Source organism: Stegostoma tigrinum, chromosome 27, assembly GCF_030684315.1.
Source record: "Stegostoma tigrinum isolate sSteTig4 chromosome 27, sSteTig4.hap1, whole genome shotgun sequence".
Taxonomy (NCBI): Eukaryota; Metazoa; Chordata; class Chondrichthyes; order Orectolobiformes; family Stegostomatidae; genus Stegostoma; species Stegostoma tigrinum.
In genome coordinates, this window is record NC_081380.1 from 16451678 (window position 1) to 16478225 (window position 26548).

The window sequence follows — 26548 nt, forward strand, 5'->3', positions numbered from 1 at the left end:
TTACCTGTTTCCATCTCTCAGGTTCTTGAATTGTTGTCCTATTAAACAGACCAAAAAAGGGCCCACTTTGCCACCTTTTACGAAGGGTTCAGAGACTGCCCCCAACCACACGCCGATATTTTCTGGAGTTCTATACAAGCTGATGACTTTCTTTGCTAAATCAAAATTGTGGAGGACCTGAGCAAGCTCACGCTGATCCTTGGGAGCTGAAAGGCTACAGAATCTCCGCCAAGCATTGTAACCTGTGAAATTCAGAGAGAGTGAAATCTAAATTACACCTGTCAGCTACTTCATGTTACACTACAAAAAGAGTGCAATAAATTTTATTTTATTGCTACATAAAAGCTGAGTTTCAAATGTTTGGTGAGTGATCTGCCGGTTAGGTCTCTGACAAAGGCTTTCTGAAGCTAAATGAGTTTAGATTTGTGGAGTGAGACAGTGGCACTCTCCAGATATATATTTTCCCCCCTGGTGTGATGGGTGAGGTAACTAAGTAAAGCAAGAATAAATTAGTCAGGTTCTCAATGTTGAGAAAATCCAACTTGATTTTCTCTCAAGCTTTGAATGCTGACTTCAGAATCTCACACTTGAATGATGACTAGCCTACTTCCAAGCTTCGGTTCGTCACTTATTCCCAACTCACCATATTAATATTGCACTTCCAACCAATTCTCCTCTTCTCTAGTGAGGAACACGATGATGTAAAAACCCAACAGCTAAAAGAAAGTCATAGCTGGTGGCACAGCTTGCTCAATGTTTGTACTGGCCATCATGTCATTTCTCCTTCTTCACCATATCCTTGCATGGCCTATGGCCATCTTCCTCGCTGACCTTTCAGCTGAGTAAACTGCCATCCTTGCCACATCCCCGTGCCTACTCTTGGAGCAGCTCAGAAGCCATTTCAGGTCTTCAACACTTGTCTTTGGAGTTCTTGGATAACTATAATGTACATGCTTCTGCCAGGTCTCTAGGCACACAGGGGCAGCCACAGACCACATGCTTCTGTGCAGAATGCTTTAGCAATGACATGGACACAAGCATTGACTTATTTTCTAAGTACACACTGACTTTAGCACTTGTCCGTATTCAGTCTCTGTGTGGGTGACATTGATCATTGAAGTCAATGTGCTCTAAGAAAGCAGTTTCAGGCTTCTAGCCTCTGTGGAGAGAGAAGTAGAGCCTTCACAGGAAATGCCAGACCTGCTGGATTTCATAGATTATAGAGTCTCTACAGTGTGGAAATAGGCCATTTGGCCCAACAAGTCCACACTGCCCTTCTGAAAAGAATCCTACACAGACCCATTCACCTACCTCTGCATTTCCCATGTCTAACCCACCTAACCTAAACATCCCTGGATGCTACGGGTAATTGAGCATGGCCAATCCACCTATCCTGCACGTCTTTGGTCTGTGGGAGGAAACCCAAGCACCCGGAGGAAACCCAAGCAGACACAGGGAGAATGTGCAAACTCGGCACAGACGGTTCCCCGAGGGTAGAATTGAACCTGGGTTCCTGGCGCTGTGAGGTAGCAGTGCTAACCACTGAGCCACTGCGCTGCTCCAAATAGTCCCAAAATTTCTCCAATATTCTCTCTGCTCTATTTTCCTTAATGCTGGACTCTGTAACTTGCATTGATATTCTAGTGCACGAGGACCTGAGAATTCAGTTATAGATTAGCAGCCACTACAGTTTAGCTTGTTTCTTTTCAATGTTGGTGGATAGTCTGACAGCTCATGCTGATGGAGAACACTGAACATTTATGTTTCATTCATGTAGGGGAATGGACATGTACTGTACAAAACTGTGCTACACCAATCTCAGAGCTACAGCACGTGCCAGTAACTTACACAGCATGTGCTTTAAGTAACTGTTGGTGTCTGAAAGGCAAAGGGAAAGAGTCCTTGGTGGGGTGGAGGGAGACTACACCAGTCAAGGGGGTATTGTCGCAGTCACAGGGCTCAAAGGACTACAGGAGCCTGACCATGATCAATCAAAACGGAAAACTGTGGAATTAAAAGTCTGATGATGACCATGAACCCATTGTCGATTGTCAAAAAACCCAAACCGGTTCACTAAAGTCCTTCAGGGAAGGAAATCTTCTTTACCATCCTTACCCGGTCTGACTCCAGACCCACGGTCAGACTCTCAGTCGCCCTCTGAAACATCCTAGCAAGCCACTCAGTTGGACCAGTCGCTACAAAGTCTCAAAGAAATGAAACCAGATGGCTCACCTGGCATCAACCTCGGCACCAGAAAACACAATGGCAGAAACAGCCCAGTTGACCCTATAAAGGCCTCCTCACTAACACCTGGGGGTTAGTGCCAAAATTGGGAGAGCTGTCTCACATACTAGTCATGTAACAGCCTGAAATAGTCATAGTCACAGGATCATACCTTACAGATGATATCCCAAACAACACTGCCACCATCCCCGGATAAGTCCTGTCTCACCGGCAGGACAGACCCAGCAGAAGTGGTATACAGATGGGAAGGAGTTGCTCTGGGAGTCCTCAACATTGACTCCGGGCCCCGTGAAGTCTCATGGCATTGGGTTAAACATGGACAAGGAAACCTACTGCTGATTACCACATACCATCCTCCCTCAGCTGATGAGTCAGTGCTCCTCCATGTTGAACAATGCTTAGAGGAAGCATTGAGGATGGCAAGGGCACAAAATGTACTCTGGGTGAGGGATTTCAATGTCCACCAACAAGTGTGGCTTGGCAGCTTACCACAGATTGAGCTGGTCGGGTCCTAAAGGATATAGCTGCTAGACTGGGTCTGTGGTAGGTGGTGAGGGAACCAACAAGAGGGAAAAACATACTTGGCCTCATCCTTACCAATCTGCCAGCTGCAGTTACATTTGTCCATGACAGTATTGGTAAGAGTGACCATCACACACTCCTTGTGCAGATGAAGTCCCGCCTTCACATTGATAATAACCTCCATCATGTTGTGTGGCACTATCACTGTGTTAAATGGGACAGGCTTCGCACAGATCTAGCAGCACAAGACTGGGTATCCATGAGGCGCTGTGGGCCATCAACAGCAGCAGATTTTTACTCCACCACAATCTGTAACCGAATGGCCTGGCATATTCCCCAATCAGCCATTACCATCAAGCCAGGGGATCAACTGTGGTTCAATGGCGAGTGCAGGAGGGCATACCAGGAGCAGCACCAGGCACACCTGAAAATGAGGGGTCAACCTGGAGAAGCCACCAAACAGGACTACTTGCACTCCAAATAGCGAAAGCAACAAGTGATAGACAGAGCTAAACGATCCCACAACCAACAGATCAGGTCTAAACTCTGCAGTCCTCCCACATTCCGTCGTGATTGGTGGTGGACAATTAAACAGCTCACTGGAGGAGGAGGATCCACAAATATCCCCAACCTCAATGATGGAAGAGCCCAGCACATCAGTGCAAAAGATATGGCTGAAGCTTTCACAGACATCTTCAGCCGGAAGTGCCAAGTGGATGATCCATCTTAGCCTCCTCCAGTGGTCCCCAACATAACAGAGACCAGTCTTCAGCCAATTCGATTCATTCCCTGTTATTTCTTGATATAGCTGCTAGACTGGGTCTGTGGTAGGTGGTGAGGGAACCAACAAGAGGGAAAAACATACTTGACCTCATTCTTACCAATCTGCCAGCTGCAGTTACATCTGTCCATGACAGTATTGGTAAGAGTGACCATCACACACTCCTTGTGCAGATGAAGTCCCGCCTTCACATTGAGAATAACCTGGAGACACTGGATACTGCAAAGGCTATGGCCCTGACAACATTCTGGCAATAGTACTGAAGACTGGTGCTCCAGAACTTGCTGCTCCCCGAGCCAAGCTGTTCCAGTACAGTTACGGCACTGGCATCTGCCTGACGGTGTGGAAAAGTGCCCAACTATGTCCTGTACGTAAAAAGCAGGGAAAACCAACCCAGCCAATTACCGCCCCATGAGTCTCCTCTCTCATCAGTAAAGCGATGAAAGATGTCATCAACAGTGCTATTAAGCAGCACCTGCTCAGTGATGCCCCGTCTGGTGTTTGCTGGGGCCACTCAGCTCCTGGCCTCATTACAGCCTTGTTTCAAACATGGACAGAAGAGTTGAATTCCAGGGGTGGAGTAAAAGTGATAGCCCTTAACATTAAGGTTGCATTTGACTGAGTGTGGCATCAAGGAGCCTTAGCAAAACTGTGATCAGTGGGTATCGGGAGCAAATGCTTCAGTAGTTGCAGTCATACCTGGCATATAGGAAGATGGTCATGGTTGTTGAAGCTTAGTCATCTCAGCTTCAGGCCATCTCTGCAGGAGTTTCTCATGGCAATGATCTCGGCCCAACCATCTTCAGCTGCTTTATCAATGACCATCCCTCCATCATAAGGTCAGAAGTGGGAATGTTTGCCAATGATTGCACAATATTCAGCACCATTCATGACAGTTCAGACACTGAAACAGTCTGTGTCCAAATGCAACAGGATCTGGACAATATCCAGGCTTGGGCTGATAAGTTGCAAGTGATATTTGTGCCACACAAATGCCAGGCTACGACCATCACCGATAAGGGACAATCTAACCACCAGCCCATGACATTCAATGGTGTTACCATCACCGAATCCTCCAATATCAACACCCTAGCAGTTACCATTGATCAGAAACTCAACTGGACTCACTATATAAACACAGTGGCTACAGGAGCAGGTCAGAGGCTAGGAATACTGTGGCGAGTAACTCATCTTCTGACTCCCCAGAACCTGTCCACTATCTACAAGGCTCAAGTCAGAAGCGTAACATCCACTTGCCTGGATGAGTGCAACCCCAACAACACTCAAAAAGCTTGACGCCATCCAGGACAGAGCAGCCGCTTGATTGGCACTGCATCCACAAACATCCACTCCCTCCGTCACTGATGCTCAGTAACAACAGTGTGTATGATCTATAAGATACACTGCAGAAATTTGCTGAAGATCTTCAGACAGCTCCTTCCAAACTCATGACTACTTTCATCTTTAAGGACAAGGGCAGCAGGCCTATGGGAACGCCTCCACCTCCAAATTCCCCACCAAGCCACTCACCATCCTGACTTGGTAATATATCACCGTTCCTGTACTGGCACTGGGTCAAAATGCTGAAAATCCCTCCCTAAAGGCATTGTGGGTCAACCCACAGCAGGAGGACTGCAATGGTTCAAGAAGACAGCTCACCACCACCTTTTCAAGGCTAAGTCGGGACGAACAGTGAATGTTGGACAGCCAGTGGCATCCACATCCCATGAAAATGAATTTAAAAAATCAGACAGTAGAGTGGCCTTTTGTACTGAGTGGAAGGGTACCAGGAGGCATCGAACAAAGACATTCAAACAGTTCACATTACACATTACACTGGCCTCCACATTGGAAGGGAATGGCTCCAACTAAATTTCCAAAGACGTGGGTTCAGATAGTAAAATGGGCAAATGATCAGTGAAAAAAGGGGCTCCACCAATACAAGGGAGAGCCTGAAAAGTCACTGGGGCCACAGGGATGAAAACTGAAAAGGAATCATGAAGACTGGGGAAGTCCATGGGTCATAGGTGAAACCTGCAGGTCACCCACATGAACATACAATTGGAACCTCACCCTGTCGGATCACAAGTCAGCTACACAATTGGCTTTGCAAAATGGCTGCCAACACATGCAAAGTGGGCAGAGTCAATCACTGTTTCCATCTTGAGGAAGAAATGAACGTCTTGGAGCTTAAGGTTCTTCTTGGGCCAGCTGTAGGAGTCGTGCCTTCACTGATTCATTAGTGTCACCCATCAGCCTTCAGTTTATCCCTCAAAGAGATGCCATTCCGTGTCCAAAATGCCGATTTCAAATGGTCAACTCAAGCAATCATTATGCTTCCTTGCCTTCTAACCAAGTCAGCTCAAATGTGTCATGAACAACATGGAACCTAAAAGCGCAAGCTCACTTGCCAGTATTTAATAGTTTCTCTTCATGTACTCTTTGTTAAAGTCCACTTTCCCTTCTAAATGTTTTCTGGCATTTCAGAGGAAACTCATGTGCCCTTTTCAGTCATGTTTAATAGTAGCTGAAATGCCCAGCATGTGATTCTGATCCCATTTCCTCAGTCTCTTACATTTGCAAGTTGATCCCACAGACTGTTGCTCAGTTCCTCACGCAGTGCCTTCCCAATGCCGGTATTCACATCAGCCTTTCCATACCGTTCCCAATCAGTGCTGAGGGAAATCCGTTTTTCTCAGTGACTGTAACCAATATGTTCCTGCAGGCGCTTCTTGATCATGTAGCTCTGGACATTGAAATTCTTGTATTAATTTTCACAAAATTGGTTTTCAGAATCAAACTCTTTTCTCTCCCCAGTGTTTGCTTTCCACTTACCTGGGATCCCATGATCCCGGGAACACTGCATGTTCAGGGCCCCTAGGTCCACGCCTAAATGAGCGGTCAGTTCAAACAGTTTCTCCCGCAGTTTGTCTGGTAACATCTTGTCCTGTTTCTGCAGTTTGGCTGGTTTGCCCAACAATCCCCACATGAGGGGATCGACTCCACCTAATACACACAGACACACACAGCACAGAGTAAAACAACACTTCTTCATCCATTTCCCAATTTGACAACAGCTAATGGTACAGTGACTGATGCCGGATGTTAAATATCTCCAACTGAGTGAAACAGGATATCTATGACAATGACTATAACCCAACAAAAACACCATTGAAACAATACCCATAACATGAGTTCTTTTACCCATCAGATTGGAGACCGTAAACCAACACTGACACAAGGATAGAAAACAGAAAACTATGGATTCTGAAATTCGAAAGCCAAATCAGAAATTGCTGAGGAAACTGCAGGTCTGCCAGTATCTGTGGACAGAAATCAGAGTTAGTGTTTTGGGTCCAGTGACCCTTCCTTAGACCCGATGGCAGCTCAGAAAAGGTTGGCATTTATGCTAGAGAACGGATGGGAGGCAGGGTGGAAAAAAGTGGAAGAGTAAACGATAGGTAGAATTGGAGGCCTGATGGAAAGAAAAACGGTTGGGCAGACAAATGAATGGGTTAAGGTCAGCCTGGGAGAACCAATAGCTGCTAATGGGGACTGTTAGTGGCTGACAATGGATTGTTTGAGGTAGCAGCCCATGTGATGACAGGGTGTGGTGTGTACAGATTGGGTTAAGGAGACGGGAGAAGGCACTCAGGCCCTAAGATTAGAGAATTCAATATTGCATCCTGAGGCAGCAGAGTTCCCAAGCGGAAAATAAGCTTCTGTTGTTCCAGCTTGCGCTGAACTTCACTGAAGCACTGCAGCAAGCCCGAGACAAAGATGTTGGCCAGCGAACACAGTGGTGTGCTGACATGGAAAGTATAGAAAACTCAGGGTCGTTTTTGCGGATAGAATATAGGTGTTCTATAAAGCAATCACCCAATCTGCACTTTGTCTCATAACATAGAGGAGACCACATTGTGGGCAGTGAATACGGCAGATTATATTGAGTGAAGCTCTTCCTCTGGTACATCAATGACCTCATAGATGCTTCTTCCCCGTCTTATCCAGAATTTGAAAAATTAGTCAATTTCGCTTCCAATTTCCTCCCTGCTGTCACCTTCATTTTGTCCTTCTCTGACTCCTCCCTTCCATTCCTTGACATTTGTTTCCATTTCTGGAGATTGGTGGCCAGCCTATGTCCATTACAAACCCACAGCTCCCACAGTTACCTTGACAATGTCTCCTCACTCCCTGCTTATTAATACAAGGGTAAATGGTAATGGACAGCCTTTTCTCTTGCCAGTAATAAGACAGTGAGCAAATAGCTGTTCATTGCATTAAGCTATAACTATCTGTTAACAGGTATCATCCTACATTAATATCTGAAATAAATCTGAAGAGAAAGTGTAGGATTTCACTCAAAATAATCTCTTGAATTCTGATTGTGCTGAACGTTCTCAATAACTTATATTTGAACAGAATGGTAATAGAAGGTTCTCCACAAGTCAAGGTAGAATGGAATCCTTTCCTTGTCAGAAGTGAGAAGTGAGTCATTGAATGAGTGATGCTTAAGAATTAGAACAATGCAAACAAAGCAGATCAGAGTCATATTCAGGCACAGAAAGCCAACCCAACTCAAAAATAACAAGAGTTTGTAAACAAAAAACCCAGAACATTGTGGAAATACTCAACAGGCCAAGCAGCATCTGTGGAGAGAGAAAAACAAAAAATTAATTCACTAGTTTCTGTCTTCACATGTGCAGCCAGTTCAGCTGAATATTTTCACCATTTTCTGATTTTCTTTCTAATTTCCAGCAGTCAGAATGTTTTATTTGTATTGTAGCAACAGATATAATTGTTGTGTTCCATAAAGATAGTGACCTGACAGGTTCAGTCATGCTCAAAGGGCAGGGTGTGATACTTGTCAACAGTCAGATAACATGCTGAAGGCAGCCGTAGTAGTGACCACATTATACTGGGAGCAAGTGACAAGCTTCTGAACTTGCTGAAATAAGAGGATTTAAATCCAAATCTTTAGATTGCTAAATGTAAAAAGGATGGGTTAACATCCCAAGGATTGATTTTCCTGGCCAATCACCTTGTCCTGTCTCTGCCTGTACAATATAGTTTCAGAATAAATGCATCACTTCAATGCCCAGAATGTATATATTGATGTGTTTCATTGTTACAGGTCAGAAGGAGGCTGTTCAGCCCATTGTACCTACACTAGGCCTCTGAGCATATCAACTTAGTGCCAAACCTCTGACTTTTCCCTGTAATTCTGCACATTGTGGCTATTTCAGTAAACATCCAATGCCCTTACTGAACATCTCCATTGAACATGCTCCCACCCCATTTCCAGGCAGTGCATTCCAGATTCAATCTATGCCGTTGTGTGAAAAAAGTTTCTTCTTTCTTTATAAAAACCAAAGAGAACTGTGGATGCTGTTCTGAGGAAGGCTCACCAGATCCGAAACATTAACTCTGATTTCTATTCACAGTTGCTGCCAGACCTGCTGTGCTTTTCCAGCAACTTCAAGTTTTTTTCCCTTCATCTTGTCTTTGCTTGTTTTGCAAAATGCTTTAACTGCACGCTCCCTGGTTCTTGATCCTTCTACAAGTGGGAACAGTTTCTTCCTATCCACAGGTTCCAGGTTACACAGGATTTTGAAAACATCTGTCAAGTCTCCTCTCCACAGTAAACAGTCCCACCTTCTGAAATCGTCCCTCTTAAGTGCTGCAGTTGGGGAACCATAGTATTGGGACCCATAATAAATGGGAATTTGTGCAGTAATGTGGTGCAGACTAAAGAAAGCTAAAGTAAAGACTTTTCCTTTTTTCAACCCTCTCTTGACCCCTTATGATGATCTCTTGATCTGCTGGGGGATGAGCAGTTAAATGTACAGATTCACAGGGAAAATTCAGAGGTTTGGTCCCCAAATTAAAAACCTGGAGAAAGGAACAGTTTACTCGGGGTGTGCCGTTCCTGCCTACCTGAACACAGCAATGCCCGGTGTTATTCCAGTGCAGGAGGGAATGCTTACACTGTCAGAGATGATGCCTATCCAAGGGCCCATCTTCCTGCATGCTGGATATAAAATTCCCATGACAGTTTTCAAACATGCTCACCCAAGTGTCTTGGACAATATTTTTCCTGAATCAACGTCAAACTGTCCTCGTACACCTACATTGATGTGACAGTCAAGAAAGCAAATTTGGCTTGTCCACAATGACTCTTAACAATTCCTATAAATGCACCATAGACATCATTCTAACTGGAAGCATCTCAGCTTGCTGCAGAAACTGCTCTGCCCAGGACCGTAAGAAACTACAGACAGTTATGAACACAGTCCAGTCCATCATGCTAGCTACCCTTTCGTCCATTGACTCCATCCATAGCTCTCTCTGCCAAAGTCAAAGACTCCTCCCATCCTGGTTATAATCTCTTCCAACCTTTTCCATCAGGTAGAAGATACAAAGCTTAAACACACAAACCAACAGATTCAAGAACAGCTTCTTTCCTGCTGTCATTAGACTTCTGAATGGACCTCTCAGATTTAATTTTAATGTTGATCTCACTATCTGTGCACCTTCTCTGCAGCCGCAACATTGCATTCCTTGCTCTATCACCCTAATGCACTTTGTATGGAATGATCTGCCTGTACTGCACACAAAACAAAACTTTTCACTGTAGCAGGTACATGCGGCCGTAATAAATCAAATCAAATTACAAAAACGGTTCAACTTATCGGTATCACATTGCTGTAGGTGAGAGTTTTCTGCAGCATGCATACTGTTTGTCATGTTACCTACATTATAACAGTAAGTAGACTTCAAAAAGTATGTTCTAAACTGGGATATAAACTTAATTTAGTTAAAATCTTTTTTAAGACCGGGGCCAAGAGGTAGTTGAATATTGAGGTTGATATCATATCGCACATTCACTTACAGCTAGAACCTAATTATTGTAATCATGAGACTATTTGCCTTTTACTGAAGTGGAAGGCTGCCCTCAGTCTCACTGCAATGTCACAGGATGAGATTGCTGTCGTCATATTAAATGCTGTTACCTACCTTCCCTGATCAGTTTCCAGATCAATGATTTTGAATTGTGGGTGTTCCTGGAAGTTTTCATTGAGACAGAATATCTTTGGCTGAATGCTGAGATGTCTGAAACGGAAAGCTGCTGTTGAGACAATATTAGCAACACCAGGATTGATAAATTCATTATAGTCTTCATAAGGTGGGAGAAATTTCTGTGTTGCCCCGTTTCCAATTATCAGGGAAGCAAAGTCTCTGTGGTTTATTATCTGTCGCAGTGAGAAATGAGAAACAGAAAAAAAAAATCAGTATCAAAAGGCCTAAAAAGAATAAAATGGAAAGAGATGACTAAGATGAATAAGACTGAAGGATTAAGTTTCTGCTACTGCTGAGGTTTGGGAATGAGACTGACTGCAGATTGTCCTTTACCCTGAGACCTGGGTGGGTAATAAGGCTCCAGGAAGTAACAATCAGGTACAGGAGCTGAAATTGTTAAGTTCAACCGTTTACTGAACAAAAGCACCCCACTGTCTGACCCCTGAGCATGTATTACACTGTCTGACCTCAGAACAAAGACAACACCATCCGACCCTAGAACATGGTCAGTTCTTTCTGACACCACAACACGGAGAACTCTGTCTGACCCTAGATCACAGACATCCCACTATCTGACATCAGAACACAACATCCAGCAGTCTGACCCCAGATCACTTTGTTGCTTCGTCAACATGCACACAGATTTTGGGTGGCTGTGTATCCGATCAGCACTACTGGTAACCTCCTGGTCCTGAACTCTCCCATATCTGGTATTTTACATTTCTCACTCTTTGTCACAACCAGCGTGAGGGAAGGTGTTTATTTTCCAGCACTCAAGCTGGATGTGTTTCACAACTTGATGACATCCAAATCAACAAACGGTCAACCGAACAACTTCACTTGGTTAAATGTCAGACGAGAATTTATACCCAGGCTAGTGCAGAAGCTACCAATAAAGAGAAGTGACCTGAACCTGTCTTGTACCCCTATGATGCTACCCTCAATGATATGCAATGTTATCCAAACCTTGTTGATTAATACCAAAGTCGGCAATCAAAAACATTTCCAGGTCGGTATCCACCAGAAGAAAATTCTAGTATTTTCCTCACTACTGGCACACATTGACCCATACCACCATTCGCCAGCTCAAACATTTGGAAAAAGAGGATGTGGAGGTGCTGGTTTTTGGGCTGGGGTGGATAAAGTAAAAAATCACACAATGCCAGGTTATAGTCCCACAGGTTTATTTGAAATCACAAGCTTTCATAGCGCAGCCCTTTTGCCAGGTGCGCTGAGAGGACAACACGCAAACAGATCTCCCTGCCTTTACTGCACATGATGAAGGAGCTACGCACTGAAAATTTGTCATTTCAAATAAACCTGTTGGCCTGTATCCTGGTGTTGTGTGATTTTTGACTGAGAAAAGATGTGCAATTCTGAATGGTCAAAAGAAGTTAATTTCATAGTAAAATGCAGCAAGGGAGAGCATTGTGGTTTCTGTACTTAACAGTGATGCAATATTGCAGATAGCCAATGAAGACATGGTGCTGTAAATCAGCCCAGTCTTTTGGAAAAACATTGATTGAACATGGAACATCTTGGAACAAGAGAGTGAATACTACTGAACTGTGCAAAGTCCAACATGACAAGATACATTGCCAGTCTGATGGGAATATTGACTGTAATGTTAAAGTTGATTAAAAAAATTATAGTGTCATGTTCAACAGTGTGGGACATGACTTGTGAGTAGACAAAGTGAAAACATGTGAGAATTGTCCAGCATTATATTCTATAGAGAAATGCTTATATTAAAGCAAACTATCACTTTTATAAAAATAAAAAGTTATCACTAATCCTTCAAACAAAGCTACAATTATTTGTTTCCACTAAGAGGCATTGAACTTTTGGGAAGCATTTACTGCTGGGTTTCTGTCAATATATCCACAAAACCTGTGAAGGAATTGGAGCTCTGATATATTCAAACTCACCACTTGTCTGTTTCTGTCTGATTTTTATAAAATGTTAGCAGTCCCTTGACAGAATTGAGCCAATGATAATGAAGGCATGGTAATGTGTTTCCAAGATCAGGACAGAGTATGACTTGCAGGGAAACTTGTATTCCCATAGGTCTGTTGCTGTGGGGTTTGAGAATCTCCCCAAGATTTATTAAATTCAGTCTCACAACTTGCTGTGATAGGATTTGGAATTTAGTTAGTAAGTTGAATTACTGTGATATTTTCTCTGTACCTGTGGAAAAGCTCCCAGGGTTTTTCTCACTTCCTGACAGGTTGTATCCCCACTCCAGTGTGGGTTCAACTTCTTCAATTCTCTCGCTAAACAATTGTGTTTCCGTAGAAATACCATGTGAAAGGTTAACACCCCCAGTTGTTCATTGTGTTCATTGACACGTACATCTCCTGTGAACATTGTTGGGTTTAACATTGTCCTGTGAATGAAGGAGACAGAGAAATGGAGAAATATCCAACAGAGTAGTTACCTGAGTATGGATTAGGATCTGGAGATCCAGGGATTTGGGGAGGCAAGCGAATGAAGCTCAGAGAGTGTTATGCATCTCATTTTAACCACCAGATACATGCAAAAATGTGAACTATGAATAGGAGTAGTACAATTGGTCACGCGAGTTTGCTTCTCTATTCCATATAATCATGGTTGATCTGATTGTGGCTTAAAATTCATTCTCCTGTCTACCCATTAAACCCAGGGAGTCCTTCATTCATCAAGAATCTACATAACTCTGGTTTAAAAGCATTCACTAATCCTGCCTTTGCAGCTTGGTGGGTAAGAGAATTCTGAGTTCTTGCAAACTTCTTAAAAAAATTTCTTTGTCTTTCTTTGAAATGGGAAGCCTTGTATTTTAAAACTGCAGCACTAGTTCCAGTCTCCCTCACTAGGGGATCTATCCTGGCAGAATACACCCAGCCAAGTCCTCTCAGGATCTTGTGTGTTCCAAGCTCAGGAACCTCTAAGCTTCCTGCACTAACTTAATTCTGCCTCTTATACATTCCAAATTTTAATCATTCTGCCCTGAGGGCCACATCTACAGTTGCCGAAAACAAGAGATGGCACTTTTCTTACATCCACAAACTCATTCCCTCCTTCAGTCCACCCCTTCAAACTTACCTTTTTGATTCAGCTTTTACTCACTTAACTTAACTGCTCCTTGCGTATCATTGTAACACTTTGTTTAAATACCTTGGGGCATTTTGTTGTGTTAAAATGTGCTGGAAAGACTAGGTTTGTTAATGTCCTCACAGTTTTGTGTTTGGATGGCACGGGATAGCCAGAATTCCACAAAAAATGTTTTTTTTTGCTGAATTGTCACCTTTCTGAATGGTCTAATGAGAAATTACTATGTAGAGAATATCTTGAGATCAGTTAATTTTCTCATAAAATCTGACTGATTCTGGCTTGTGTTGTTGACTGCTTAATTTCTCTCCATGCTTCCCATAACCATTAGACTGACATCCAATAAGTAGTCCTGAAATCCTGGGTAATCGAAGATGAATTCTAGGAGCAGTAGTTACTGTTTTATAAACTGTTACATTGTTTTGGAACTTTGGGGCAAAGAAAGATCAAAACAACGGCACTTTATCCAGGAGAAAGACAGACAAAGGGCAGTGACCACATGAGTACTGATTCAAAGGGAGAAAGAGACCTTAACAGATTGACCCAGCTGTAACCTGCACTGATGTGGCCTTTGCTGTCTGTTTTCAAGTATCTCTGGATGTCAGAATTTGTTCTAAGAAAAATAAACAATGAAATTCACAGCTGACCTTGGAGAAACTGTGTGTGGGAGCTCACAGCAGGGGACCAGCTAAGTGGTTTTTTAAAAGTGTAACCTTACTGGTTTTCTCTGATAAATCTACAATAGTGAGTAGAGTTTTTTTTATTATATGTTGTTATTGAGATCTATCTCTTGATTAAACTTTAAAAATATAAAAACATAGGTACTAAGCTAGCCTGGAGCAGTGTTTTTAATGCGGTAAGACATTGCTATTTTCTGGGTCTATAGATTGTTAAGGTGCAAAGATGGCCTTTGGTAGAGTGATGTGCACTTCTTGTTGGATGTGTGAGATTAGGGAGAGTTTCCATGTTGCTGATTATGTCTGCCGGAAGTATGTTTGGTTGCAAATCTGATCAGATCACGTGGATCATTTGGAGTGGCAGTTAGAGGCAAAGAGGAACTTACAACAGCTGGGGGCGTGATGGATGGTAATTGCAGGAAGGGAGAGAAACCAAAGGTATAGTCATGTTGGATGGGTGACCTCCAGGAAAGGTAGGAGAGTGAAGCAGTTTGTGCCTTAGTCTCTTGTGGCTATCCCCACCCCAAACAAGTGTACTGTTTTGGAAATTGTAGGGGGTTTTGGACTCTCAGGGGAATGTAGCACTGAGACCCAGGTTTCCGGTACCAAGACTGGCTGTATGTAACGAGGGCTGCGTCAGGTTCCAAGTGATTGGTTGTGATAGGGGATCCTCTAGTCAGAGGCACAGACAGATGTTTCTGCTGCTGAGAGTGAGACATCAAAATGGTGCGTTGCTTCCCTGTTGCCAGGAGCAAGGATATCTCAGAGAGGGTGCAGAATATTTTCAAAGGCGAGTGGGACCAGCAGGATGTCATTGTACACATTGGAACTAACAACGTAGGAAGAGAAAAGGACAAGATTGTAAGGAGAGAATACAAAAGGTTAGGTAGGGATTTAAACGGAGGTTCTCGAGGTTCGTAATATCTGGATTACTCCCAGTGCCATGAGCTAGTGAGGGTAGGAATGGGAGGATAGAGCAGATGAATACGGGGGCGAGGAGCTGGTGCAGGGAGAAGAATTCACATTTTTGGATCATTAGAATCTCTTCTGGGGTGGGAGTGACCTGAATAAGAAGGATGGATTGCACCTGAATTGGAAGGGGACTAATATACTGGCAGGGAGATTTGCTGGAAGTTCTTGGGAGGATTTAAGGTAGTAATGAGGGGAATGAGCCAGAGAGATAGTAATGGGAAAAGGACCAATCAAACAGTCAGGGCAGGCAGGAACAAAGCGGTGAAAGAGGTAGGACTGATAAATTAAACTGCATTTATTTCAATCCAAGAGGCCTATCACATAAGGCAGATGAATTCAGGGCGTGGTTGGGAACATGGGACTGGGATATCATAGCAATTACAGAGATGTGGCTCAGGGATGGATATAGCTGGCAGCTGAATGTTCCAGGGTATAGATGCTGTAGGAAGGATCAAAAGGGGGTGAGAAAGGAGGGGAAGTAGCATTTTTGATTATGGATAACATTACAGCTGTACTTAATGGTGGATTTCTCTGGGAATACATCCAGGGGCATTATTTGGGTGGAACTGAGAAATAAGAAAGGGGTAATTTCCTTACTGGGATTGGACTATAAACTTTCCAGTTGTCAGTGGGAAATTGAGAAACAAATTTGTAAGGAGATCTCATTTATCTGTAACAATAATTGGGTGGTTATTGTTGGGATTTTAACATTCCAAACATAGAAAGCCTTGGTGTTAAAGGCTTGCATGGTGAAGAAAGAAATGTTTCTGATTCAGTATGTGGATGTATATACTAGCGAAGGTGCAAAATTTGACCTACTCTTGGGAAATAAGGCAGGGCAGGTGACTGAGGTGTCAGTGGGGGAGCACTTTGGGGCCAGTGACCATAATTCTATTAGTTTTAAAATATTGATGGAAAAGGATAGACCGGGTGTAAAAGTTAAAGTTCTAAATTGGAGGAAGGCCAATTTTGACGGTATTAGGTAAGAACTTCCAAAAGTTGATTGGGCTGGATGGTCTCAGGTTAAGGGATGGCTGGAAAATAGGAAGCCTTCAAAAATAAGATAACGAGAGTCCCGACACATTATGTTCCTGTTAGGATGAAGGTCAAGTCTGGTAGGTGTGGGGAATGCTGGATGACAAAAAGAAACTGAGGTTTTGGTCAAGAATAAGAAGGAAGCATTTGACAGGTATAGACAGCAGAAATTGAGTGAGTCCCTAGAGTAGTATAAAGCAATAGGAGCATACTTAAGAGGGAAATCAGGAGGACAAAAAGGGAACATGAGATAGCTTTAGAAAATAGGGTTAAGGAGAATCCAAAGGGATTCTACAAATACATTAAGGACAAAAGGGTTACTAGGGTGAGATAGGGCTTCTTAAAGATCAGCAAGGCTGCCTATGTATGCAACCACTGGAGATGGGGGAGACACCAAACTAGTATTTTGCATCAGTGTTTACTATGGAGAAGGATATGGAAGATACAGAATTTGGGAAATAAATAGCAACATCTTGAAAAATATCCATAATACAGAGGTGGCAGTGCTGAGGAGTGTTAAAATGTATAAAGGTGGATAAATCCCTGGGATGTGATCAGGTGAAACCTGGAATTCTGTGGAAAGCTACGGAAATGATTGCTGAGATATTTGCATCATCGATAGCCATAGGCGAGGAGCTGGTGGAGGTTAGCTAAGGTGATTCCACTGTATAAGAAAGGTGGTGAGGTAAAGCCAGGGATGTATGGACCAGTTAGCCCGGCATCTATGGTGGGCAAGCTGTTGGAGGGAATCCTGAGGGATAGGATTTACAAATATTTGGAAAGGTAAGGACTGTTTAGGGATTGTCAACATGGCTTTGTGCGTGGGAAATTGTGTCTCATGAACTTGATTGAGTTTTGTGAAGAAGTAGAAAAAAAAGATTGATGAGGACAGAGCAGTGGACATAATCTGTGTGGACTTCAGTAAGGCACTCGACAAGGCTCGTTTTGGTAGACTGGTGAGCAAGGTTAGATCACATGGAATACAGGGAGAACTAGCCATTTGGATTCAGAACTGGCTCAAAGGGAGAAGACAGAGGATGGTGGTGGATGGTAGCTTTTTAAACTGGAGGCCTGTGACCAGCGGTGTGCCACAAAGTTCAGTGCTGGGCCCACTGTTTTTTGTCATTTATATAAATGATTGCAAGTGAACAAAGGAGATTAGATTAGATTAGATTAGATTCCCTACAGTGTGGAAACAGGCCCTTTGGCCCAACAAGTCCACACCTCCCCTTGAAGCATCCCACCCAGACCCATTCCCACCCCCCTATAACCCACACACCCTTGAACACAACAGGCAATGTAGCATGGCCAATCCACCTAGCCTGCACATCTTTGGACTGTGGGAGGAAACCGGAGCACCCGAGGAAACCCATGCAGATGAGATATGGTTAGTAAATTTGCAGATTACACCAAAATTGGTGTTCTAGTGGACAGTGAAGAAAATTACCTCAGAGTATAACGGGATCTTGATCAGTTGGGCCAATGGGCTGAGGAGTTTTTAATAAACGGGAGGTACCGCAGTTTGGAAAGGCAAATCAGGGCAGGACTGATACACTTAATGGTAAGGTCTTGTTGCTGAATAAAGAGGCCATGAAGTGTAGGTTCATAGTTCCTTGCAAGTGAAGTTGTATATAAAAAGGATAGTGAAGAAGGAGTTTAGTATGTTTGCCTTTATTGGTCAGTGCGTGGAGTATAGGATTTGGGAGGTCATGTTGTGGCTGTACAAGACATTGGTTAAGCCACTACTGGAATACTGCATGCAATTCTAGTCTCCCTGCTATAGGAAGGATATTGGTATGAGATTGGGTAGGATAATTGTGAAGTGGAAGGCAGGAAGCTAAAATTTGTGATTCCTTTAATAGAGTTGTGCTTTGTCTGTGCTTAGAAATTAAAAAAAAGGTGTCTGTCTGTGAACAGCAGCTGAAGTTGCCAGTAGAGAGAGCCGCAAAAAGTGAAGTATTGAAAAAAAAACCTTACAGGTGGCCGGAAAAGCATAAGGAAAAATATCCTTTCAGCATCATCTTGTCAAGACCATTCAGAATCTAACCATCTACAATCAATCTAAACACCAGCAAAAACAAGCCCAGCTTATTCAACCTTTCTTTATCATACAATCTTCTCATTCCAGTTATCAATCTCGTAAACCTCCTCTGAGCAATCTTAAATTCATTTACGTCCTTCCTTTAATAAGGAGACCAAAAGATATGATTGTATATAGAGGAAGAACAGTGTCCTTTCTTTTATGTTCAGTTCCTCTCGTAATTAAGGATAGCATTACCCTAGCCTTCTCAATCAACTGTGGCATCTACATTCTAACTTGTTGTGACTTATGGCTAGGAGTATCAAAATCCTTCTGCACCTTAAAATTCTGTAGCTGTTCGTGTTTAAAATTTTTTTAAAATTACTGCCTGAGCGAACAATTTTACATTTTCTCACATGATACATCATCTATCAGATTTTTGAAAACTCACTTAATCTATCCATTTTAATCTGCATCCATGTTATATCATCTTCACAAAATACTTTCCCTCCTATTGTTATGTCATTCTGCAGATTTTAAGGGCCTAGCAGACCTTGGTGGAACTCTGAGATAACAAAGTGTGGAACTGGATGAACTCAGCAGGCCAAGCAGCATCTTAGGAGCGCAAAAGCTGACGTTTTGGGCCTAGACCCTCTACTAGTCAATCCTGCCCATCTGAAAATGATCCATTTATGGGTCTAGGCCCGAAACGTCAGCTTTTGTGCTCCTGAGATGCTGCTTGGCCTGCTGTGTTCATCCAGCCTCACATTTTATTATCCTGGATTCTCCAGCATCTGCAGTTCCCATTATCTCTGATACCATTTATACATGGTGCCTGTTTTCCGCCGGCCAGCCTGTCTTCTATCCATGCTAGTATGTTGCCATCGGCATCATGAGCAACTTCTTTGAATAACACCTTTTTATGTTGAACCTTTTTTCAAAGGACTTTTGCAAATTCTAGAACTGAGGTCAGTAAGCTCCCCTTTATCTACAACATATCACTTCTTCAAAGAACCCCAATAAAACTGGTTAAACACTATTTTACTTTCATGAAACTACAACACTTAATGCGAACCTTGAGTTTTTTCAAGTGTCCAGCTTCAATCTCTTTTACAATCAAATTAAATGCCTTCCAAAAACAAATAAATTAACTGGCAAATAGTTGTCATTTTCAGCCTCTGGCCCTTCTTGAGTAAATGGCTGATATTCGCTACTTGCTAAACTGATGAAATCTTTGAAAAATCTAATGAAGATTGGAAAATTAACAACAATGTACCAACTGCCTCATTAGTCAGTCACTTCTTCTAAGACCTTAGGATTAAGTCCATCAGGAACCAAAGACTTATTAGCTTGTAGCTCCATCAATTTGCTCAATTCCACTTCACTAGTGATTACAATTTCATTAAGTGCCACTCTTCCTACCATCAATTTCCAGGCATGTATGAGATGTTCTTTGTATCCTCTACAGAAGCAACAAATGTGTTCATTCCATCCATAATTTCTTTACTATCTACTATTAACTCCCCACTCTCACTCTCCAGAGGACTAACGTTCACTTTACTTACTCTTCTCTTCAGATTCCTGTAGAAACTTTGGCTATTTGTTTTCACGTTTCCTCTCATGTGCCAATTTATTTGTCCGGGTTAAAATTTTGTCATTCTCTGCTATTTTTGGGATTACCACAAGCCATCTAACCTGCTACTCCTCTTTGCAGAATTACGGACTTTTTCCGAAAGTGTGATGCTTCCCCGAACTTCTTTAGATAAGCACAGATGTTGGATTCACTTCTTGGTATTTTTCTTCTTTGTAGCGATGTACCCATTCTGAAATATCTCAGTAAATGTCTGCCACTGCTTCTTTATTGATCTGTCCCCTAGCTTAATAACTTTGTTCACTTCAACTAGCTCAGCTTTCAGGCCCACCTTGTTGCCCTTCTTTAAATATTTCTCCCAAATGTTCAACAGGCTGATGTCTATAGTTGAATTAGGCAGCAAGACTTTTAGACATTTCTTGTAGGTCAGTAATTCAGCACAAAAACCACCTTTCCACTTTTCTCTTCTGGACCTTTCCCTGATTAGAAACCTTCTCCACTGAGAGAGGAAACAGCTTCTTTTTCAGAAAACAAACCACCAATAAATCAGGCGTGTCTCTGGTTAAAATAACAAGTTACAAATACTGCCCAGCAGGAACAGTGCAAAGCAGAAAACAGGCCCTCTGTCTTTTCATATCCTTTGTTTTTGTATCCACAAATACCTTTATGCCTGACAGAATTTTTTTCCCACCACTAATTACCCAAGATTCCGAATCAATTACCAATTTGCATGCAAGGGCCACCAAAAATGAGGGCAATTAGGAAAAGAAGAAGGAGGCTAAATCAAAATGGAGTTGGTGGGGAGAAGGCGTACATACCAAAGCCTAATGAACATGACCATCATTCCAATCAACTCTGGAACTATTCTATTTTACTGTCCAAAGGGCCCGCATTTCTAACACTGACATTAGACCCCTTCTTCTCCTTTTCAAGTTCATGTAAAATTCACTCATATTATGATTACTGCTATCTAGATTACCTTATTCAAAGCTCATTAATTAATCTTGACACATTACCCTTGCCCCATGTTTAGTAAAGGAGAGATAATGGGAACTGCAGATGCTGGAGAATTCCAAGATAATAAAATGTGAGGCTGGATGAACACAGCAGGCCAAGCAGCATCTCAGGAGCACAAAAGCTGACGTTTCGGGCCTAGACCCTTCATCAGAGCTAGACCCTTCATTAGTAAAGCCTGCTCTCTGGTTGATTCTAGAATGTAGCTCTAGGAAACTATCTTAAAAGCATTCTGTGAATTCCTGATTTAAGTACAATTACCAATCTGATTTTTCCAGCTAATGGACAAGCATTGATGATTATTGTGGTTCCTTTATCATAAGAAATAATACAGGCTGCTTATGTGCTTCTTCCTATATTGTGGTCATTGTTTGGGGTCCTTTGGATCACTGCTACAAGTGACTTCTTTTCTGTATTGTTCCTCATCTCCCGCTAACTGGTACTACATCCCTAAACCAAGGTCAATTCTAACTATTGCATCAATGCTACCTTTGATTAGGTGTGCTATGCCTCTGCCTTTACCGAGCTTTCTATTCTTCTTGAACATGATGTGAACATTCCTGGCCAGCCCAACATTTCAGAAATTGGTGGTGAGCTGAGTTAATGAAAGAGCTTATGAACATAACAAACAGGAGCAGGAGTAGGCCATTCAACCCTTTATGATGTGCTCTGCCAATGATTGGGTTATGGATAGTGTCATGGCAGACTCAACTCCAGTTTTTTTGCCTGCTGCACTATAAACCTTGATTCTCTTATCAATTAAAAATCTGTTGCACTTGGTCCTGCAAATATTCAGTGACGCAGCCTCTTGAGTACTGAATTCCAAAGATGAATGACACTTTGAGAGAAGAAATTTCTCCTCATTTCCATGTCAGGCTGTATTATATTATACAGTTTGGTCCCTTTGCCCCCAGTTCTCCCATTCCCCTGTCTGGCAAGTGATAGGAGATGCCCAAATTCATCTAACAGTCAACTGGCCAGAGTGGAAGCAAGGTATCCTCTGTCCTGAGAGATTGCTTGAGAATAAGAATATTTGTTAAGCAATTATTCACTGAAAGTGGAATAGGCAATAGTCACCAGCAACATCAGTTCCTACCTGTTGTTGCACACAGAGGTGAAGGTCCTGTATCGGTCTGTAAAACAGTCGTCTTTACAGAGTGGGGGCTGACATACAGCTAGACAGCCTGTGACACGTGCAATAACATCCAGGTCACTTGGTGTTAACAGATCTGCAGGAAACACACATATTGGCAGTCCTGAGCTCTGAGAAGCTAATGCAAGTTCACTGGTGAGACAACAATCTGATTTCCTGTTACTGCAGGACCACTGACAGCTAGTCAGAACATTCCTGAGGCCCTCAGCTTTCCATTGTCTTTGAGGTATCTGTGTTCCTCCAATTCCAGCCTCTGCTCCACAATTGCCGAGTGTTTCCTCAGCCTTAAGCACTGGAGAGCCCTCCCGACACCTATCCACGTTCTAGCCCACTTTGCTCCTTAAAGATGCCATAAAACCAACCAGCTTCATGGAGATTTTGGTCTGGGGATGCTTATGAGCATATAGCTTCTCAAATAGGGCAACAGCTACAGCTGACACCATCTTGTCAAATCAAAAGTCCCCTCCAGGAAATCCACCCTGATCCTGCTCCTGCTGAAAGGATGGGACAGGCTGTCTGTCTCAGGGGGGTATGAGCCTGACCCAAGAAGTGGGTCTTGAACTGAGCAATCGGGTAACGTGCTGGGCCAGCTGCTGCAAGGCAGTCAGTACACAGCCTCTCGGTTTTACTGAATTCAATCACCAGCACGAACCTGCCCTGATTCACACCCACCCTGACCCCTGTCTGCACCATGCTCCTGTAGATGTGATTCTGCTCAGTCATCCTCACATGGCTCAGTTTGCAATGGATTTGTAAAGTCACAGTGATATCATTCACTGGTAATGATAGAAGGAGGAGACTGGGCCAATGAAACCATTTTTGTGTGTGCTCCAGGTGACAGTCTCTGGTTCTCTAACTGACCTGTTGCATTCAGTGAGCGTTTGTGAACTCGATGGACGTGTTGCTGAATGAGGCGCAGTGCGTTTTCCATGTACTCCGCTGACCGCACGGCAACTCTGGTCTCTGCCATTGGGTGCTTGAAGAAACGCAGGAGGTCACCAGCCTTCAAGGACGTTTTGCTCAGCCGCTCTTTTTGGCTGGAAATTAATAGACTTCGGTCAGGCAGAGAAAATGAGGAAATCAGAGCCTGACTCAGATTACACCCATAGCATGTTACAAGGAACAAGCTCAGGGATGAATGATGAATAACAAATGATTATATTGTCACTTGTATTTTACAGTGAGAATTACAATACAATACAGTGAAAAGCTTTCATGCATTGCCTTAATATGGCACCATTTTGATAGCTTAAGTAAAAAGAGAAATTATATAGCTTAAAGTGACCTCCATCTTTGTTCGAGTTCTGATCTGCTCAGAACTTGCCAGGCCCAAGTAATGTTGAAGTCATCAATGTTCAGGTGCCATCTTTTGCTGCTGGGTCGATTCACCTTTGCACTGCCCGTGGTGGGCACACCAACATTGGTGTCTCTCACTGCAGCCCACCTCGTCAGCATTACTGTGATGCCCTTCTGCCACTGCTTCATTGCTGCCTGCACTGGACCCAGTCAATGGTGAAGTCATTGATCCTCAGGCACTATCTTTCACTGCTGGACCCAGCTTGCTGATGTTGCCTCAGGATTCACTCTCCTCCCTCATTGGGCCCACTCTTCCCTGTCATACATCCGCAATGAGATAATCCGACACCACCGATGCTGTCCTACTGATACCCTAAATACTCACTGAGGGAACAACTCTTTTCTCACTTTGCCATTGATCTTTTTACAGATCACTTTAAATCTGTGCCCAGCCATTTATGATCCCTTTGCATACAGGAATAACTTCTCCCTATCTATTTTATGTTTTATAAATGTCTTTCTGTGAGAAAGTGCAGTTTCAGACAAATAGTTACAACATTGAAGTATTTTGGATCCCTAACAAAACTCCCTGAAGAAAGGCAAATCATAGCTTTTCAGAGTTTAGTTCAATGATTAGACACATTATTTAAAATCAGATTGGGAGATTGTGTGGAACAAGCTTCATTGTATTCTTGTATGGTCATCTGACCATTGTCTATTTTGAAAACCTTTATCAAATTTCTTCTGAACCTTCTTTTCTCGAAGGCTAACAGTCCCAACTTCTTCAATCTGCCCTCATCACTGAAGTTTCTCATCTTGGAACCATTCTAGTGAGCACTGCACTCTCCCTATGCATTTTCACCTTTCCTGTAATGTGTAGCCCACTACTCTATACAGTACTCGAGGTGAGGTCTCACAAATGTCATACAAGTTCATAGAACATAGAACATAGAACAGTACAGCACAGAACAGGCCCTTCAGCCCACAATGTTGTGCCGACCATTGATCCTCATGTATGCACCCTCAAATTTCTGTGACCATATACATGTCCAGCAGTCTCTTAAATGACCCCAATGACCTTGCTTCCACAACTGCTGCTGGCAACGCATTCCATGCTCCCACAACTCTCTGCGTAAAGAACCTGCCTCTGACATCCCCTCTATACTTTCCTCCAAACAGCTTAAAACTATGACCCCTCGTGCTAGCCATTTCTGCCCTGGGAAATAGTCTCTGGCTATCAACTCTATCTATGCCTCTCATTATCTTGTATACCTCAATTAGGTCCCCTCTCCTCCTCCTTTTCTCCAATGAAAAGAGACCGAGCTCAGTCAACCTCTCTTCATAAGATAAGCCCTCCAGTCCAGGCAGCATCCTGGTAAACCTCCTCTGACCCCTCTCCAAAGCATCCACATCTTTCCTATAATAGGGCGCCCAGAACTGGATGCAGTATTCCAAGTGCGGTCTAACCAAAGTTTTATAGAGCTGCAACAAGATCTCACGACTCTTAAACTCAATCCCCCTGTTAATGAAAGCCAAAACACCATATGCTTTCTTAACAACCCTGTCCACTTGGGTGGCCATTTTAAGGGATCTATGTATCTGCACACCAAGATCCCTCTGTTCCTCCACACTGCCAAGAATCCTATCCTTAATCCTGTACTCAGCTTTCAAATTCGACCTTCCAAAATGCATCACCTCGCATTTATCCAGGTTGAACTCCATCTGCCACCTCTCAGCCCATCTCTGCATCCTGTCAATGTCCCGCTGCAGCCTACAACAGCCCTCTACACTGTCAACGACACCTCCGACCTTTGTGTCGTCTGCAAACTTGCTGACCCATCCTTCAATCCCCTCGTCCAAGTCATTAATAAAAATTACAAACAGTAGAGGCCCAAGGACAGAGCCCTGTGGAACTCCACTCACCACTGACTTCCAGGCAGAATATTTTCCTTCTACTACCACTCGCTGTCTTCTGTTGGCCAGCCAATTCAACATCACTTCCTTGCTCTTGTAGTCTATACTCTTATTAATAAAGCTGAGAACAATGTATGCTTTATTAATTTCTCTCCCCATCTGACCTTCCACCTTCAGTGATCTGAGTACATATACACCTCGGTCAAAACACTACTGCACCACGTTTAGAATTGTATCCCCTATTTTGTATTGCCTTTCAATGTTCTTCCCACCAAAGTACATCACCTCCACATAAATTCAATGAGCTGATCCTTCAAGGACAAACCAATCTGACAATGTTGCAGAGATAGTAAGAACTCCGATGCTGGGGTCTGAGATAACATTTGACCCAAAACGTCAACTTTCTTGCTCCCCTGATGCTGCCTGGCCTGCTGTGTTCCTCCAGGTCCACACTAACAATATTACAGAGTTGACTGAGATGGTTAGACTTTAGTTTAACTTGACTCTTTCTATGTTGTGTCCACTGTAATAACACAACAAGGTCAAGGAAGCCATTTTGATACAAGCACAAGGTCAAATAAGCCATTTTGTATTTTGTACTAATCACATGCACAATCATAAGATCCTAATTATTGTATTGTGATAGTGATCAGACATGTTGAGACAGTTGAATCTTGATTTAGTTACAATTACTGAAGCTTAATGATAGTAGAGACATTGCATTTTCATTTGAAATTGAAGTTAAACTCTTATAATAACTCTTAGATAGGGTGGATAGGGAGAGCCTTTTTCCTAGGATGGTGATGGTGAGCACGAGGGGGCATAGCTTTAAATTGAGGGGTGAAAGATATAGGACAGATGCCAGAGGTAGTTTCTTTACTCAGAGAGTAGTAAGGGAATGGAATGTTTTGCCTGCAACGGTAGTAGATTCGCCAACTTTAGGTACATTTAAGTCGTCATTGGATAAGCATATGGACGTACATGGAATAGTGTAGGTTAGATGGGCTTGAGATCGGTATGACAGGTCAGCACAACATCGAGGGCCGAAGGACCTGTACTGTGCTGTAATGTTCTATGCTTTATAAATGTCTTTCTGTGAGAAAGTGCAGTTTCAGACAAATAGTTACAACATTGAAGTATTTTGGATCCCTAACAAAACTCC

At 42.9% G+C, this 26548-nt stretch overlaps 1 protein-coding gene across 1 annotated transcript; it reads right to left on the reverse strand.

The window, feature by feature from the left end:
* Positions 1–23209, reverse strand: LOC132211020 (myeloperoxidase-like). The gene is made up of 7 exons (XM_059655327.1): positions 23038–23209; positions 22120–22252; positions 12815–13013; positions 10565–10800; positions 8467–8495; positions 6383–6553; positions 1–242 (listed from the first exon to the last, which is right to left on the reverse strand). Exons 1-7 carry the CDS (start codon positions 23144–23146, stop codon positions 1–3), a joined length of 1119 nt encoding a protein of 372 aa, XP_059511310.1. The 5' UTR covers positions 23147–23209.
* Between the last annotated feature and the right edge of the window lie 3339 nt (positions 23210–26548).